The sequence below is a fragment of the Anser brachyrhynchus genome (genome assembly GCF_964034855.1).
Source record: "Anser brachyrhynchus genome assembly, chromosome: 27".
Classification (NCBI taxonomy): domain Eukaryota; kingdom Metazoa; phylum Chordata; class Aves; order Anseriformes; family Anatidae; genus Anser; species Anser brachyrhynchus.
The window spans coordinates 2,264,988-2,281,974 of record NC_137720.1 but is presented as its reverse complement, the minus strand read 5'-3'; the positions used below and the strand labels follow the sequence as shown (position 1 = coordinate 2,281,974).

General features: G+C 42.8%; 2 protein-coding genes across 5 annotated transcripts in view; one reads left to right on the top strand and one right to left on the bottom strand.

Annotated features, from left to right (window-relative positions):
* Positions 1–3,713, top strand: part of RASSF5 (Ras association domain family member 5) — a 29,730-nt gene extending 26,017 nt beyond the window's left edge. For all 4 annotated transcript variants that reach the window (XM_080569050.1, XM_080569051.1, XM_080569052.1 and 1 more), the window contains one exon: positions 580–3,713. In XM_080569050.1, coding sequence (XP_080425176.1) covers positions 580–732 — 153 coding nt within the window. In that variant the 3' untranslated portion in view covers positions 733–3,713. The remainder of the gene's footprint in view (positions 1–579) is intronic.
* On the bottom strand, positions 3,120–16,976 carry EIF2D (eukaryotic translation initiation factor 2D). Its single transcript, XM_080569043.1, has 15 exons — positions 16,081–16,976; positions 15,133–15,323; positions 14,349–14,432; positions 12,114–12,204; positions 11,333–11,440; positions 10,400–10,689; positions 10,070–10,187; positions 9,608–9,653; positions 8,782–8,885; positions 7,128–7,286; positions 6,373–6,462; positions 6,172–6,267; positions 4,993–5,113; positions 4,673–4,847; positions 3,120–4,569 (listed from the first exon to the last, which is right to left on the bottom strand). The coding sequence occupies exons 1-15, from the start codon at positions 16,134–16,136 to the stop codon at positions 4,499–4,501; spliced, it is 1,800 nt and encodes a 599-aa protein (XP_080425169.1). The 5' UTR covers positions 16,137–16,976; the 3' UTR covers positions 3,120–4,498.
* Between the last annotated feature and the right edge of the window lie 11 nt (positions 16,977–16,987).

The following is a 16,987-nucleotide window of genomic DNA, read 5'->3' as shown; positions in this document are numbered from 1 at the left end:
TAACGCTGTTGGTTTTACCACCTAAAATGCTGAGTTTGATACCAGCTGCTCTCCAAAGTTAAGTTATCAGCTGAATGGACTTGCTTTAAAATAGATATATATATCTTTGGGTCATTTATTGCTCCTAAATTTTGATCTTAAAAAACAACCTAGAGCTGTGAAAATCCTGAGGCCACTTCTGATGGCCAAACCATGCTCTATTTACAGAACCACACAGTTCTGTCCCAGAGTTAACCCTCAATAATTAGATTAGCTAAATGCTGTGATTAGTAATCCACTAATTTAAATAGAAGCCCGGGCCACTCGGGTAATACATTTGGCTTTAGGCTGCAGTAATGCTCCCTGCCAGGATGAGCACAGACATCAGTGGCCGCAGCATCCTGTGGGACCCCCCTGCCTGCAGGGCTGGTCTGCAGCTGGTGAAGGCGCTGCAGCAATGCTGGCTGCTGAGGAGCCACAAAGCAGTGTTTATTATGGGATCTCAGTTATCAGCTGAGAGCTTTGTTGCAGGAAAAGCTACAAAAGTAATAAGGTAAATCACGTGTGCTCACTTTCTGTCTGGTTTTGCTGATTCTGCAGTGGGACGCGTTCTCTATCCCAGAGCTACAGAACTTCTTAATGATACTGGACAAAGAAGAGAAGGACAAAATCCAGCAAGTGCAAAGGAAGTACGAGAAGTTTAAACAAAGACTGCAACAGACCTTGAAAGAAGCTGGAGGCAAGCCTGGCTAACTTCTCAGGAGGCACTGGGAATCAGACTAAGCTAGATGTTATTTTTAAAATGAAAAGACACTTCTCAGGACACCTTCTAGTGGTCACTTTCCCCATTCATCCTTCCATTAAGGACTGGCACACAGCACTCATAAAACGAACATACTGTATTTTCTTCTTCTGAAACCTCTTATCACAGGACCAGAGCCAGTCAAAGAACGGGAAGCCTGTTTCAGAGCTGTGGCCATCAACAAACCAAGCACAGCTGCTGGTTCGCTTTTCAGTTGTACCATCAGATGAAGAAGCTTCATGGAAAATGCTGAATGTTAAACCCAACAGGAACATCTACTGGCTAATTGTTCTAAGCAGGGTAAAACTTGCTGTTCATGCTCCTCCCAGCAACTTGCTTGTTCTTGTTCTGAGGTGCTGCAGCTGCGTTGTGTGTGCCCATGTGGCTGAGTTCTCATTTCTTAAGTAGAGCGCAGGAAGCAGCAGATAAAGCGGAGGAGGTTGTTGCACCAAATCACGTGGGTGTTGCAGCTCTAACTCCTGCCAGACAGACTTGTTCAGGGCTCAGCCAGCCAGTGAAATGTGAAGTCGTGACACCATGGCAGCTGCAACACCCCAACAGTCTTTTAGTAAGTATTACTGAAACTTAGTGATATTAATTCCAGGAAAAGTCATCCATTTCGATTCTAATTAATTTCATTTTGCAAACAGACTTGAATTCAAGTAAATATCCCTGATGCTTAGTTAAGTTAGCCTGTATTTTACTGGTTTCCTACTCTGTAGGAATCGGGACCTATGTTTTAAAAAAGTGTTTGAAAAGTGTGAAGATGGGGGCATGGGATGTCAGTTCTGTATAGAACATTTAGCAATACATATCCAACAGACTAGTCCAGGGAAGCTCAGGAACTTTCACAAATCAAAACCCTTCTGAGCTATGAACAGGTCTGACACCACGGGAGAGGAGCTCCAACCGAGGCCAGTGTGTGGAGGTGGTACCACAAGCACAGGCTGCCTGTGCAAGAAATCCTTAGCACCAGGAAGAGTAAGGGAACTATTAACCTCAGCTGCTTTCCTCCCACCACCCTCTTGTACCGTGCTTCCTCTTGCTAAACCCTCTTTGTGCTGCTCCCACCTCTCCAGTCTGTAACATGCCATGCTCTCCCTCCCTGGGTCACTGTGTGCTCATCTTCCCCAACTCCCCGCTCACAATCGGTGCTCTTTCTGCACGTACAGGAAGGTTACCAAGTTTTGCTCTGTACTTGGAGCTGGGAGGAAGTCTCTCCCCCTTGCTCAGTGCTCCCAGTGTCTCCAATGCTTGTGCACTTCTTGTCCCTCATAAAATCCTTTAGCTGGAGCTGGAGTGTCAGCCACTGCTGTAACTCTAACCAGAGATCCTGAAGTACAAGGTACAGGGATGCCAATCCGAGAGATGATTTTCCCCATGTTTACTTTCAGTGCTTTGCACTGAGCACATTGCACACAGCCAGGTTCAGTCTTCCCTCTGTTTAGACAGGACACAGCAACAAAGTGTAAAAAGAGAAGAGACCATTAAAACGAGCTGGAGCATGTGAAATGTTTCATACTGACTTGATGAACCAAGTGTCCCTTTGAGCTCCCTGTTGCAATCCCACCTGCATGAAGTGGGAAGGGAGGGAACAGGTTATTAGGTAACAGTTGTGATGGAGAAAACTTGGAAGAGTCTAAAATTTACCTCAGTGCCTTTTTTTTCCTTAAGTGTGAAAACTTTACATTTGGGCTAAGGAAGATTTGGAAGGGGCTTTTGTCAAGACGCCTTGTCAGTGCTCCCCCCAGTTACCTGAAGTACTGTTGTGATGAGGCTGCTTTTGTTCATAGGGAGAAGAGGAACGGTTGTGTTTCTTTCTGCAAGGTGACTGTTTGGCTTTCTTTTTTCCAGGTTTATACTTGCATATTTTTGTTTATAAATGGTAAGAGAGCATCACTGCATCACATAAAGCCTCTCAGTTTGTATAAATGCCACTTTGTGCAAGCTTAGTTCCAGCTTATATCTTAGTCAGTAGTGTAAAAGGGTTTGCAAACAGGGCTCCAGCCTCTGGCATGCAGTGCAGGAAGGGCCTCCCAGCTGTACTGTATTCTCTACCCAGATGACCTTTAACAATATGGCAGCAGCCCAAATAGAGCAGCACTTTTCCAGCTCTAGGGCTGTCTGCCCGTTTATAAGACTACTTACTACTTTGCTATGTACTTGTGAAGTATTTAAATAACATTTATCTAGTGCGTTGAGTCTTAAAAGCACTGTATAAATACTTCTGTTCAGTCAAGAGCAAGAACACTGCAGAAACTGCCATTGGTTCTGAGAAGCAAGATCCAGATGCTTGTTTTTAAATCCCTTATCTTTCTGGCTAAAAGTTGCAAAGACCTTTTTCTTTTTTTTTTTTTCTTTCTTGTTGCAGTTGTTTTCTATTAGAGTTTTGGTGACTATCTCCCTTTCCATTCCTGGAACCCAGCATGTCTTTGAAATTTTGTAGAAGGCATGGCTTCTTATGCAATTACCGTGAATGCTGCTGAAAACCTCCTGCAAAGGGGAGGGCTGTTTCCTTTGTTTTTTAAAGATACGGGGCATTTGAAATGGTAGGTACTGAAACTCAAAGTCTCAACAGTCAGTTGAGCTGTGTCTAGGACAGGCATATCGGGCCCCTTCCTTAAAGCGCAAAATACTGTTGGCAGTGCCTTTGGTTAGTATATTGTGTTGCCTAGTTCATGTGAATTTATTTTTCATGTCTATTGTAAAACATGTAAAATAATGTGTATAGAATGGAATAGTAAAGCTTCTATGGCAAAGTGAAATGCATTTTTTGCAATGCTGTAATTTATTTTTATTACTCCCTAGTAATTCTATGGCATTTTTAAAAAATGTCCCACTTCCAGCTTTTTTGAAGGTTCTGAAACTACTTATTCATATGCAGATGGTGTAAAAGACAATGACAATAAAACTGTCGGTAATTAAAAAAAAAGTAATCTCTAACTTATTTTTCTGGCGCCTTCCTATGGTACTTCCTTTACTGGGTCTAAAGGGAAAATACAAGACTCCTTCCTAGAAGTAAATTTAAATGTCTTAATCCTACTGTAAAGTGTTTCAAGTCTAAGCTTCAGCTAAAGCAGTATGGAACATCTATTCCTGTGAAAACAAAGTGTTCTATCAATTGCCTTAGTACGTTAGATGGCCTTGAGAGAACTATTACCTGTGATAAACTACTGTTAATGTCATACAGAAAAATGCATTTACATGTGAAAATAATATAAACCATAAAAATCCAGCAAATAGAGTTCATTCTCCATGCTGAAATGCCTGGTGTTAATACCTGGAAGTGTTTTAAAGGATAAAATCTAAAAACAAATAGCTTTTACATCTAATATAGACAGCCTGTGGCACACTGTCCTGGAACATTCCAAGGTGCTGTGTTGGAACATACTTTGCTAAGATTTTGACTGAGGTTCTATTACTGTGCTTTTTGTTAAAAGATGCAAAGCAAGAATGTTGGACTAACCAGAAAAATGGTGCACCCCTACAAGCTTCTAGAAAATATATGGGAAAGGATAACTCGTGTATTTTTTAATTTATTTTTTATTATTTTTATGAAAAATGAACAGATATAATGAATATTATTATTTGGGCGAGTCCTAGACCTTGTAAAAATCCAGGACTCCTTTTTAAATGAATAGGGCCTGTACATACCCTTGATCTGTTGGCAGAAGTCTTCTATAAATAATGACAGCTGAATAATTCTTACAGTATCTCCTACTTTTTCCGGCCAAGCTTTGGAGCCTTCTCAAGGCCTTGGATATATTTCCGAGGTAGCTGGTATTCTTCTGCAACATAATGAAGAATTCACTTACTTCAGGTAAATACTCAGAGCTCATGAATTAAAATCTGTATCTTGCTATAACCAGTCCAGTTGCAAGACAGACTTACCTAGCAGCATCTTGGCCAGATGGTGGATTTGGTTGCCTTGGATCTGGACCTGAACTCTGTCTTTTGTTCCAGGCACGGGGGTGATGGTGGCACTGGCCTGTACTTTTTGTTGCAGAATGTTGGCTACTGACTGTGGGTCCAGACCATACAGCTCAAGGTTCTTGATAATTGTCACCTGCAGATTTGAGTAATTATTTCAAACATCAGTGCTGTGGGTATTATCAAATCACGTCCCACTCATCCCAGAAAAATGAGCTGCCAAAGCTGCTCTCAGAATTCAGGCTTCTGCTGAAAACTCATCTCCTTATTTTAATTTTTACCTTCTTGTTTGATGATCTCTGTGCTATGGTTATGTCAATGGGCTCAATCTTTCCTTTCCTCACAATAGGTTCTTGTCCAAAAAATGTCACCTGGTGTAAGGGCTGCAGGCGTTCAAGGCACCTGAACAAAGTTTAAACATTCAATTAGTCTATACAGTACACCAAGAATAACTGCTTTTTCCATTGCAGCCTCTCACAGGTTTTTGAGACTACATGAAAGCCAAAATTCTGTGTGAGAAGAATTTGTATCTTAAGAAGATACTGCATGATGATCTCATGCAAGACTTGCATCCTAGACACTATATAAAGAAAGGGACTAATTAAAAAGAAAGCTTGACTACTGATTCACAAAGATTCTAGCTTAGCTCATTACTGGTAAAATGTCATGAACTGTTGCAGAGTAAAGCCTTTAATTTTTATCTTTAAACTAGTTTTCAGCTGTGTTGCTCACAGATCGGTGAAGCACCTTAAAATAAAGTTAAAATTCACCATAAGTTCTGCTAGTGTTCCATCAGCAAACATGGCTTCAGAAATAAAGGAAGCTGCTGGAGATGCTCAGAGGGATTGCGTGATAAAGACGATCAAGTCAAGTAAGACATTGGGGACATTCGGGCAAAGTTTTTCAGTGCATGGAAACAATGGTCTTCTGTCAGATAGCTGAGCCTCCTGGATCTAAATGGTGGGCTTATTATAAGTGCAAAAGTTGTGCTGCTGCTTCTGGTCAAACTATGCTGAAAGGAAAACCATGATCCTTGACGACTTTCTCTGCATCTCAGTTACCTCGCCCAGTCTAGAACTGCACAGCCAAGAAAGGCCTTGAACATAAAAGAGCAAGATGACTGCTGTTGCCTAAAAAGGGGACGTTCAGTTATCTGATGCAAGCGATGGCTTCCTAGATATGTACATACAGATTACATGCAGAACTAAGCAGTGTTTGTTTAGAAGACTTTCCCTGATAAATGGTTAGCATGTAAATAAAAACAAAAAAACAACATTAGTATATGCCAAGTGCTTGTTAAATGGTGGAGAATGAGACACTCTTCAAGTGAAGGTCTCTGGATGTTTTCCTGTACTACCAGGAGGCAGTTGCAACTTTACGTAGCTCCAATAACGTCTGGCTTTGAGTTGCACACAATAAATCTGTGTAATACTGAAACAGTGCATTGGGAAATCAGTCACCTGCTCAGGAGGTCATCCCATTTAAGGTTTGAGATTTCATCTTGTTCTGATTTATCTAACAGGCAGTCACACAGGATGGCATTCACCTTTACAAAGCTACAAAAGAAAAAAACAAGCATTAGGTGCAAACAAGCTCTCTTTTTGCTCTACCTTCAGCCTCTCCTGTGGAAGCATGGTAGGACAACTTTCACCTATACTTACTTTTTGTTTGCTTCATCAACCAACTCGTTAGTCTTCACATAGTTAATGATAATGTTTCTCACCTCACTGCTTGAGAGGATGCTGCCTTTTCTAAATGGAAAGAAAACTATTACTTCAAGTAGTTATGTGTTGAGTAGAACTACTGCGTTGACAGAAAACAGCAATTACCCTGACTACATTTGGTAGCAAAATCTCAATACTGAACTGTTTTCCGCTAGGCAGTGATTTTCTTGTTACACCTCAGCTCCTGTATGCCAGATAAAAGGCTCACAGCAGTAATTATGGAGACTCTAAAACCCTTGGTGCTGGGAGCCTCGTTTAGGAAGATGACCCTAGTGGTGCCCCTAAAAATATCTGAAGTGCATCAAAACAGGCAAGATTAGGGTACAAGGAGGCAAATGATTTCTTTATATCATCTGGGTGTCCTCTTTTCAGTAAGCTATACTGTGGGTGGACAGAACACGCCTTATCCAATGGCAAATTAGGACAATCCAAGTAAGTAAAATGTAGCAATTTCGACACTTAAATTATCACCTCCTTAGCTGTAAGAGAAGTGATGTATTTGCTGAACGCACTTGTCACAATCTCTTTTCATTGCCTCACAAAAGGAAGAAAGATTATATTTTGATTCCCATCATCTCTCCTGACAGCATCACAGCCCACTCCCCATGATAGCTAACAAAATGGTAGCAGCACAGGTTTTTAGCCTCTGTCTTCACCTAACAATGATTCTGTTGTACTTTTTGAGTGCTTACTTGTGTCCAGATTCCTGAAAGAGTGGGACCATTTTTGTTGAGACCCCATAAAGTGGTATGATTTCAGGAGCATGGTACACTTGTTCTTTGTCTTCGCTCTTGCAGTCTTGGGCAGCAGAGGCTGAAGAAAATCCTTCAGGTACTGTAAATGCTTTAATGCTGGAAAGTAAAAAAAAAAAAAAAAAAAAATTTGGTAGGAGTGAAAGGGACTTAAAATTTTTAACTTCTGTTTCCTCAAGAAACTAAAATTTAGCACATGATTCTTTAGTGGTTATTGATGCAATATACTCTAGCAAATGATTCTTTAAAGGTTATTGATAAAAGACTCTGGAAGAGAGGAGTAAGAAACGTATAGGTTCAGGAGCTAGACTCTAAGTTCATTGTCCAGAACTTCAGATTCCGTGCTTGCAGGTAAGAGAACTTGACAAACTGAGTTTAACTATGCCTGTCTCCTAAGCCCCAGTATGAGAGAAAACTTAATGCAAAAAGGCACAGTAATTCTGCCTCCTTCCAAATGCAGAAGAGAATATATGTTTGTATCTACCAAAATATTCTCCATCCCATTAGTTGCCAAGGAGATGTTATATAACAGAAGACCTACGGCCCACTGGGAAATTCTGAGAGCATGCTAATGCACTGATACGCAAAAGGAACGAGTAGGATGCTCTTGATATGAGGTAACTATTAAGCCTTAGATAATGGGAACACTGACGGAGGAACTGGGTAATAAGCAACCAAAAGGATAAGAGTATTTGTGCAAATCAATGTGTAATGGAAAACAAAGCTTTTTTTTTTTCAAGATTATAACTTTGCCTGCCAATTTTGCAAAGTGGTTGATTTCATCCTGTATGACACTTTAAGGCTGTAATTTCAGGGCCACTTATTCAACAGTAGTTTAATCTTGTCATTGGAGTTATTTTTTAGATATAAGTTCACTTCGAAGCTGAACAAAGAGTTGTCCTAGCACACTCATGGGATAGAGGGGAGACCTGCTTAATTGGGAAAGGTATAAAATAATTATACCATTAAAGTTAATGCTAAATAAACTGCCTCATCGATATAAAACTTTGTTCCCTTCCCACAACAACAAAGAAACCCCCACAAACTGTCAAGACTCACTGTCAAATGAATGTGCTGTTTAGTGACTGCTAAGAGGCTTGGAACGATAACATCTTTAATAGTACCCAGACTAGAAGCCAGAAATTTGTCATTATAATGGTGCAACAAATTGCAGTGAATTGACTCCTCCTTAACATTTTCAAACATGCTTCTCTGGAATATTTAAGTACCTAGTACAAGGGTGAAGAGCGATATACAACTCTTGGGTTATCTAGTAGTCCCTTCTTATTTAAAGTTCTCTGGATGAATGAACAACAAGTAAGAAAGGGAAGGCTGAAGTCATGATACTGTCATTAGACTCAAAGCCACCGAGTAAAAAGGGAAGAATGTAACTTTGCAGAACTTTACAAGCATAGAAAATGTAAGAACTGGTGTGTGGAAGCAGGATATAAAACCTCTCCATAGTATACTAAGATTAGGAAATGAAGGCCGTCACAGGAATGCAAGCAGGGTATAGGTAACAGCTGGCAAGAGCTGATTCCACTCCCTCCTTTCAAAGCCTACCGCCTCTTAAAGACTACAATGTTCTACATACTCTGGATGCTTCCAGTCCACCTCCACGATGCTTTCCACACCTTTGCTCAGCTCCTTCACTTGTAAGATCTTCTGGTGCTGCATACATTGTAGGAATTTAGAAAACTGAAGGAAGAAACAATCAGAAATGTGGAGTTAAGCATTTTAAATTCCTGTTTGTGTTTCTGACTGCCCCAGAATTACTTTCTAAATCAGAAAATCTTCTTGGAAGGTAAAAAAAAAACCAAACAAACAAACAAAAAAAACAAAGAAACACTGCACCCCTTTTCTTCTACAAACACAGCAATTGCTAAGAAGCAGTGAGTGCCTCTATCGTGTTCTAAAACAGAGTAAGCAACTGTTCCTTTTGTAGGTCTGCCACCTGTTTGCACTGTGACCTTCTTAGCCAAATAACAGTACATATCACATGGATTACTGTGACATCTTTGGCAATACATTTTGTTTTTGTCATCTAAACAAGAGGCATAGTATCATCTCCTTTCTCTTCATCTTTGTTCACTGATAACTTTTGAAAAGGAACAATCTCTTCTTGCAAGGAATTGCACTGTGAAACAAGAGTAGAACCCTTTAATAGCTATCATAGCACAAAGTACCAGAGAGCATTAGATACATTTAAAGCAGATCAATGCTCATGTTTGCTGGGCAATGACTTTCCTCGCTTGATCCTGCAGGAGCAGAGATGTGAGGAAAAAACTTGGCTTTTAGGAACAGTTACTAGGCTTTTTGTCTGTCTGTTTTATTAACGCTTCAACAATTTTAAACTCAACATTTTTCTTTCCTTCCACTTCTTATTTCAATTAACAAGAAAAAATGCAGAAAAATCTCACCTTCTTATAGCTTGATTTCTTTATATCCAATTGTTGTCCAGTGGGGCTATAAATTGATTTTTTTTAAAGTTCTTTAGATATATGTCATGATTTCTTCATCAGTCTTGCTATTTATGCTAAAAGTCTCTTAACAGCAAAAACATTAATCACACAGAAAGAATTACTTCAAACAAGCTAATAGATAGAACACAATGAGTTAAACTAGTACTGATGTTCCCGGAGGGAAGCAAACAGCCATTTAAGCGACTAAGAAATCTTGGAACAACTGTCAGTCAACTCATGTTAGCTATCAAGCGCACGTCCTGGTCTGGACAATCATTACATCAAAGTATTTGATGTAAGAAGCAAGCATAACCTTGGATAACCTTAGGTAAGGACTGAATTTTACTTTTGAGTCAAAAATTTCATCCTAAATAACCCACACGTTCTTGCAAATCCAAAGACGTTCTTCTTACCACGTACCAGCATGGGAACATATGGCTGCGTAGAAACGTGCTGGTGAGCAGAGGGAGATCTGACTTCTTTACTTTGCATTTTAAAGCATGAAAAAAGCACTGGCTAAACAATGCATCCATTTGCTCTGCAAGGAAGAAAAGAACAAGTGTGCAGTGAGCAGTCTCTCTTTCTGAACATAATATTCAGTTCTTTCAGACTCTTTTTCAGGTCACACAGAACAGTCTCTACCCCTGTTCTCACAGAGAGCTCTCTAGAGTGTGGAGTAGCCTAGATCATGGGTACCAGCGTCAGCAAACAAAAGGTGCATGGTTTGGTTCCACTTGTACACAAAAGTACCTTGGGGTGTCCTGCTGTCCTCTGCTTCCTGCTGAACCTCTGTATTGTCATCTTCAGCTGTTTCTGCAGCTTTATTCTCATTGTGTTCCTCCTTTCCCATCAGTATGGCACAACTGTCTTGCTCCTTCAGGCTCAAATCACCGATGCCCCCATGCTGTAGTGGTTCAGTGGGGAAGCTGCTGACAGGCTCTTTCTCCTCCATCTCTTCCTCACCATTAGCACTCTCCTTTTCAGCAGGATCTGTCACCAAGGGAGCTAAGGTAGGAGGATAAGATTTGTCACCATATTCCCTATAAAAGGAAGAAAAAGCATAACATGGCTTTCTGTTTAATGCTTTGAAACCCAAAGGGCAATAATAATATTTTAAGAAGTTCCCCTGATTAAAAAACATGGTGAGTTGCATGGATCTCAAATTATACGATTTATTTTTAATTCACCTTCCTGCAAAAGCTCTGTGTTCCCCCATGAATCTTTATTTAAAAGTAAGCAATTAGTTGAATCCAAATGCAGAGCAACTCATTTATTCGGTTGAGATTGGCATGGTTGACCTTTTTAATGCAAAAATGATTCAAAGTTTTATAGAACAGGAAGATATTCTAAAATTAGAGTAATGGGGATGATCTAGTTTCATTTCTAATAATAATTGCACTCACTTGAAGTAACAGAATCAAGTGAATAACTTGCAATATATACATTTCCAATCTGCACGTAGATAGACCTCATGACAGACAACTGCCTCTGTCAGAAAAGCGTGGTCATCCAAAACATGTAGCACAGCTAAAGCCTTAACAGGGGTCTTATCTAAACTGTACCCAAATAACTCAATACGTACGTTGAACTGACAGATTAAGAGAACTGGGACACAGATTTTGATTTTCAGTAAGCATTTAAGAATTGTTAAACATTTTACCAAATGCCTGGCCATATACTCACCAGAGATGATCCATGTAAGTATGCAACACAGCGAAGCCTTTCCCTTTCATTCCAGCAGCCAGCATCTCCGCAGTGGACATTGTGGCAACTGTGACAGCTACTGGAGCTCTGGGAAAAGACAGGAACATTGCAGCAGGGCAGCACAAATACACTGTGCTACCTGAACAACAAAGAACCGTGCCGTTGTGATATACTGGGTTTCTTTTACAATGTCCTTGCGCTTTACAGACTGTTTGGTTTTTTTTAAGCATCTAGGCATTTTGGGGTTTTGTCCGATCTTTCTGGTATGTAAGGTCTTCCAAAGAATCCCAAGGATATGTGCAGTCGTGATACTGAAGTGAAAGTTGGGCAGTGACACATCCTTCCCTTTAGAAAGTTCAAGAAGCACAAGTACTACTAACAGAGGCTAACGGGAAAAAGAAATGATAGAATTAGCACTGTTCCCTCTCTCCGAGTTTCCAGACAAAAAGACAACTGTGTAGAATATAGTATTTTGTTAAAAATTACTGTTTCAAAACAAATCCACCAGTTAGGCCCCAAGAGGTCCAAACGAACCACTTTACATAGCTTTTCACCCAAGCTCAAACATATCCCAACCCAGAAACTTAACTGGGTATTTTCTTCTGCCCAATTTTACATGCCTTAGGTCCACCGTGCATCAAATGCACGAGAATAATTCTGCTTTTATTTCCTCAAAAGCCCCAGAGTCTCCATGTAAAAAAACAGCTTTCTTTTCAGCGTTAGTTTCTAAGACAAGGTATGAGTAAGGAGTCCTCCGTACCTGTTTCCCAAGAGGGTGACAGCACAGAGCATGCCCCGCTCTACTTGCGGAAAGCCAGAAGGTGGCACTATTACTCCTGGCAGCATCAGATCTGAAAAAAAGCATCCATTTCTCAATGAAAGATTCAGCCACGACCTCCTCCACTCCCCCACTCCCCGCCCACCCCCTCCCCATTACTCAGCAAAAACACAAGCCTGTTAACAGCTGGGCCCATGCCAGAGAAAACATGATTCTCTGTTTTTTCCTAGTAAGGTAGTATTTCCTGCTACCACCCTGTGGATTAAAGGATCCTATTTATGATGGCGTGCACATCCCAAAAAAGAAGAAGAGCTAAAAATGCTCAGCCCCTTGCCCGTCAGGCCCCAAAGGGGCACTGCTTTTAACAGAAAGGTATGAGCTCCCAGGCCAGACAGCACTGCTCTTTATTAATGATATGGAAAGAGACAGGAATAAAGACGTGTGTGGAACCACCTTTTTATTCTTCCCTGTCCCAAGGGCAGGTTATCCCACCAACTCTCTCCTAGAACAGAGAATTGCCTACAATTTCCCAATTTACCCGACCCTCCTGATCTGGTAATAGCTTAGCACTCAGCTGCGAACTCTCCTCAGCATGAGGAAGCAGCCTGAACCATCTCCTTGCTGATCTGGACAGAAACAAGTGGGCTTTGTCGTGTGCTTCTTTCCACTTTCCGTGCCTGGGATGAACAGACTGGCACATGAGTTCAAGTTTTCCATGCAACATATATAGCAGCACCATGTTACCACCGAATTACGTTAAGATCATCTGCTCTCCTTCCCTGTAGCTAGAATAATCTAGACCTCGCAGTCTCATGGACTGACCTGCGTTCCATGGTTTGGTTTGAAGCCATCTCACTTTTTCCTCAGCATCTTAGTTTTAATACGTATGCTGAAGAGGCCACCAATATTTTTCCTCCCATTCACTGTCACAACTACCTCCAGAAAATCTAGAATGAACTCTGCAATTGCAACCAAGGCTCCACATCTCTGAGGACAGAAATCATTATAAGAACCTTAGCATGACAAGGTAAGTAGCATGTATGTACCATGTAAATAACCAGGGCAGGCAGTGAGATCTTTGAATTCAGGGAACAGGTATCGTGAACAGCACTGCCTTGCTTCTTGACTGTTCCCTAAAGTCTGCTCTCTCCCTCTCTCCACATCTGTAGTGCTGGATAGTCTCGTACCCCTCCTCCTATTTATGCGGCATGGCTCTGTCTCTGTTCTCTGCTTTCACTGGCCATTGTCTCAGTGGCCAGTTATCTCATCTTTGGATCGTACCCAGAGGTAGCCTGGTTGCCATGGGAAATGAATCATCTGCATCCCTCTTTCATCAATGTTCTTCCCCCATTAACTTTTTTTTTTTTCTCCAGAAACTAGGCCACAAGTCAGCAACAAGGCTTGCTTAGATGTCTATCACAGCTACACATTCATGCACTTTATTTCCCCAAGAGCAAACTGAACAGAGGGATTTGAGTACTTTTACTCTAGATACTGCGTAATGGAAAAGACATCTCTTTCTACACTGTACACTTCCACTTACAGATTAAGGCTGCAACGGCTGGAATTCAATCTTTTCCTGGCTGAGCAGTTCTGCTATTTCATGTTCTAAAGGACTGACTCTCATGATTCTGAACTGCATCCAAAGCAGGTTCCAGAAAATATGAGTCCTTTCTTGCCAGTCTTGATCCATAAGTAGCGGACAGAGCCAATAATCCAGGAATTCAAATACAACCTCACCTTCACAATCCACAATTTACCTGATATTGGAACCTACAGGCCTAATCACTGTCAACTAACTTATCCACACGAGCTCACCTCTGAATTGACAGGAAGCAGGATGGCAGCAGATGAAGTCAGCTGCCCAAGGAGCGCTATAAAAACCAGACCAGTTACACAGGCAGTTCAGTGTCCCAGTTCAAAGTCACTGATCAACTTTACACCCTGAGAAGGAATTTCCAAACCTGAGACTCTCACATGGAACAGATTACAGCGTTTAAACAGCTTAACCTACTTTCTCATTCACAAACTTATCTACTGCTAATTTATTTTCCTTTTAGGGAGACCAAGATGAAGTACTTTCTGAGTAAATATTCATTATACTTTTTCATTTTTCATAGTTGCAGGTACATTTTTGTCACTGGGAAAGTAACACCAAAAAGCCCCAAAGGCAATTCCTTTTTGCAATACGATGTGACAAAGTTCTAGTCCTCTTACCTGCTCCTCCTGCTAGCTTCTGTAGCACGGGAGGCCATGTCGAAAAAGCAGGGAGAAGATCTGGGTAGACCCACAAAGCATACACTGTCCCAAAACAGAATTTAAAGATGCATCAGTAAAAAACTTCTCTAGTTGTTGCTTCTTGCCATCTTTAAGATTATGCTGTACCGTACTAACCACTATTAACCACTCGCCTGTTATTCAGATAATCAAGACATCTAAAGTCAGAATGATCCTAATATAATTAATAGATGCGATGGAGAAAAGCTTAAATTAAGCAGCAGTTCCTTTACGTGAATTATTTTAAGGATATAGATGAATGTTTGAATTATTTTCCTTAAATCAAGGAGGCCACTTTGAGCTAAACTGCTACTCGGACAGGGAAGAATTACTGTGTATGGGAAAAATAAAACCAGAGAATATCACAGCAGTTTGTTGCCTAATTCCATGGCTGTCTGAAAGTGGACATCATCCTGCTTGTTGGAATAACACCTTGCAGTGGACAAAAGAGGAAAAGGTGCTACGATGCTATCCTATGACTTAAAACATTTGTTTTCTAGTTTCTATCCTCTCAGCACCTCAATTTTCCTTTTGCAGAAAGAATCCAGAAATGCTGCTGGATTTCACGCAGAATGTGGTAGAATAAGCACATTAAAGATTACGAAGCGTGCAGATACTATAGGGATGGGAGACAGGTAAGTACTTAGACACAAGCAAATCTTTTGGGGAAAAGTTGGTGTCCAGTAAGTAAAGAGGGAGGATTATTCCAGTCCACTACCCATACCTGTTGGATACAGAGCTTTCTCAACTTCAAACAGTATTGGGTTCCTGTTGTTCGTATAAACCGTGACAGCCTCCCCTTTGTGAGTGTATATTTTGACGACATTAAGCTCCTCCTTGTTTGGAATAAACTCAGTTAATTGTTCGCCACTAAGATTTGGAAAAGCTGCTGCAACATCAGCTCGTAGCTTTCTCCTGTAATGATAAAATCACAAACATGTTACAAACCTGTCTAGACCCTCTCGTAAAATAACTCCAACATAAACAGTTGCTACTTTGGTGGCTATTCACAGGATTCCCACGTTTTCCCTGAAGACAATCTGGGGCATCTGTGTCTGGGTTTACACATAAAATAGCTGCATGCTGGGAGAACACAGGGAGAAAAGGCCAAATACGTTTTCCCTGTTCCTATTCTTCCTTAACACCTGTTTACAGCTGCTGTGGCGCTCTGTGATTTTGGGATGGCTCCGAATGCCCGAGCACCCACCTGCGCTATGGGGCCTGCCAGCACCACCCTCCAGCACAGTACTGCAGGGGCTGCAGACGGGTCCCTCTCCCCACACGCTCTTTGGGCAGTTCCAAGAGATGTTTAAGAGGCACAAAATGGGGTTTGTGGGGTGTTGCACAGAAGCGTGGGGTGAATCTCAGATACCAACAAGTCAGCCCAGCACCGCGACGCAAGCCAAGATAAAGACAGATCAGCTAGGCGAGCCCAGTTACGGCTGTGCCTTCATGCACAAAGCAGTCTGCGTCCTGGGGGGGAGCTCACGGCGCCCACAGCCCCGAGGCGACGGCAGCCGCGCCTCAGGCCCCGGCTCCTTCCCCGCTGCGCCCGGGGACGCGCCGCTCGCCTCAGCGCTGTTCCCACCGCCGCCCCGGGGCCGAGCCCGGCTCGGCCGAGGCGGGTGGAGCCGCTCCCCTCAGCGGAGCGCGGCCGCGGCCCGGCACTCACCGGTCGGAGCCCTTGATGGCGGTGTTGGAGCGCACCCGGAACGCCCGGCAGAACATGGCGGGCGCCCGGCTCCCCTCAGGCCGCGGCAGCCGCCATGGCGCCGTCCCGCGGCACAAAGGCGTCCGGGTGGAAACCGCCTCCCGGCACGGCACGGCACGGCACGGCTGCGGGGGAGTTTAGAGCAAAAATGCAGCCACCAAACGTCCCCAAAGCTGGAACCGGTCCGTGCCCGGGATCCAGGCGCTCGAGGCTGCTGTTTTAATCCCTGCACGCCGCGCAGGAGGCGGCGGTGAAGGCTCCGCCAGGCTGTTGGTAGCGGGGAAGGTTAAAGGCGTGGGGGTGTTGCGGGAGGTTTTGCATTAACAATAAGTTTTCTTCGTTCCAAACGCTTATTTTCGTGGAGGGTGCTCGCTGGAGCTGAGGGGAAGCACTGCCTAGGTCCCCACGGGCACGGACGAGGAGTGATGAGGCACCAGCATGCTGAGAGGGGAGGAGGTAGTAAAACCCAAAGGCTGCATAAAGCTAAGCGGTTTTGGGTACAAGCCTAAAATACAGAAAACGACTTTGAGAGGGGCACTTTTTAGTGTCTGTTGTGGTGCAGGGGGCTCGGGACAGCGACCAACACCTCCACGGTGCTAGGGGAGAGCCTTTATCTCCGTGTCACAGACAGCAATCCAGTCTGCTTGCACCGCCGGTTATCTCGGGCGTCGCTTGATTACTGCAACCCCTGAGCCCACAGAAAGAAAAAAAAAAGAAAAACGAGGCCGGCGCGGCTGCGGGGCGTTATTTCTGCAGCCGGAGCTGCGCCGAGCCCCTCGGGGGCGGCACAGCGGGGGCTCCTCGGTTGGAAGGCAGCTCCACGACTCCCTCAGGAGACGGTGCGGCGAGGCCGGGCCCTGCCCGTGAA

Excerpts from the sequence above, each read along its gene's own strand:
- EIF2D (XM_080569043.1), bottom strand. The coding sequence starts at position 16,136 with ATGTTCTGCCGGGCGTTCCGGGTGCGCTCCAACACCGCCATCAAGGGC. Across the intron at positions 12,205-14,348 it reads GAAGCTAGCAGGAGGAGCAG|ATCTGATGCTGCCAGGAGTA; the intron begins GTAAGAGGACTA and ends GCTTTTTTTCAG. Across the intron at positions 11,441-12,113 it reads GTCACCCTCTTGGGAAACAG|AGCTCCAGTAGCTGTCACAG; the intron begins GTACGGAGGACT and ends GTCTTTTCCCAG.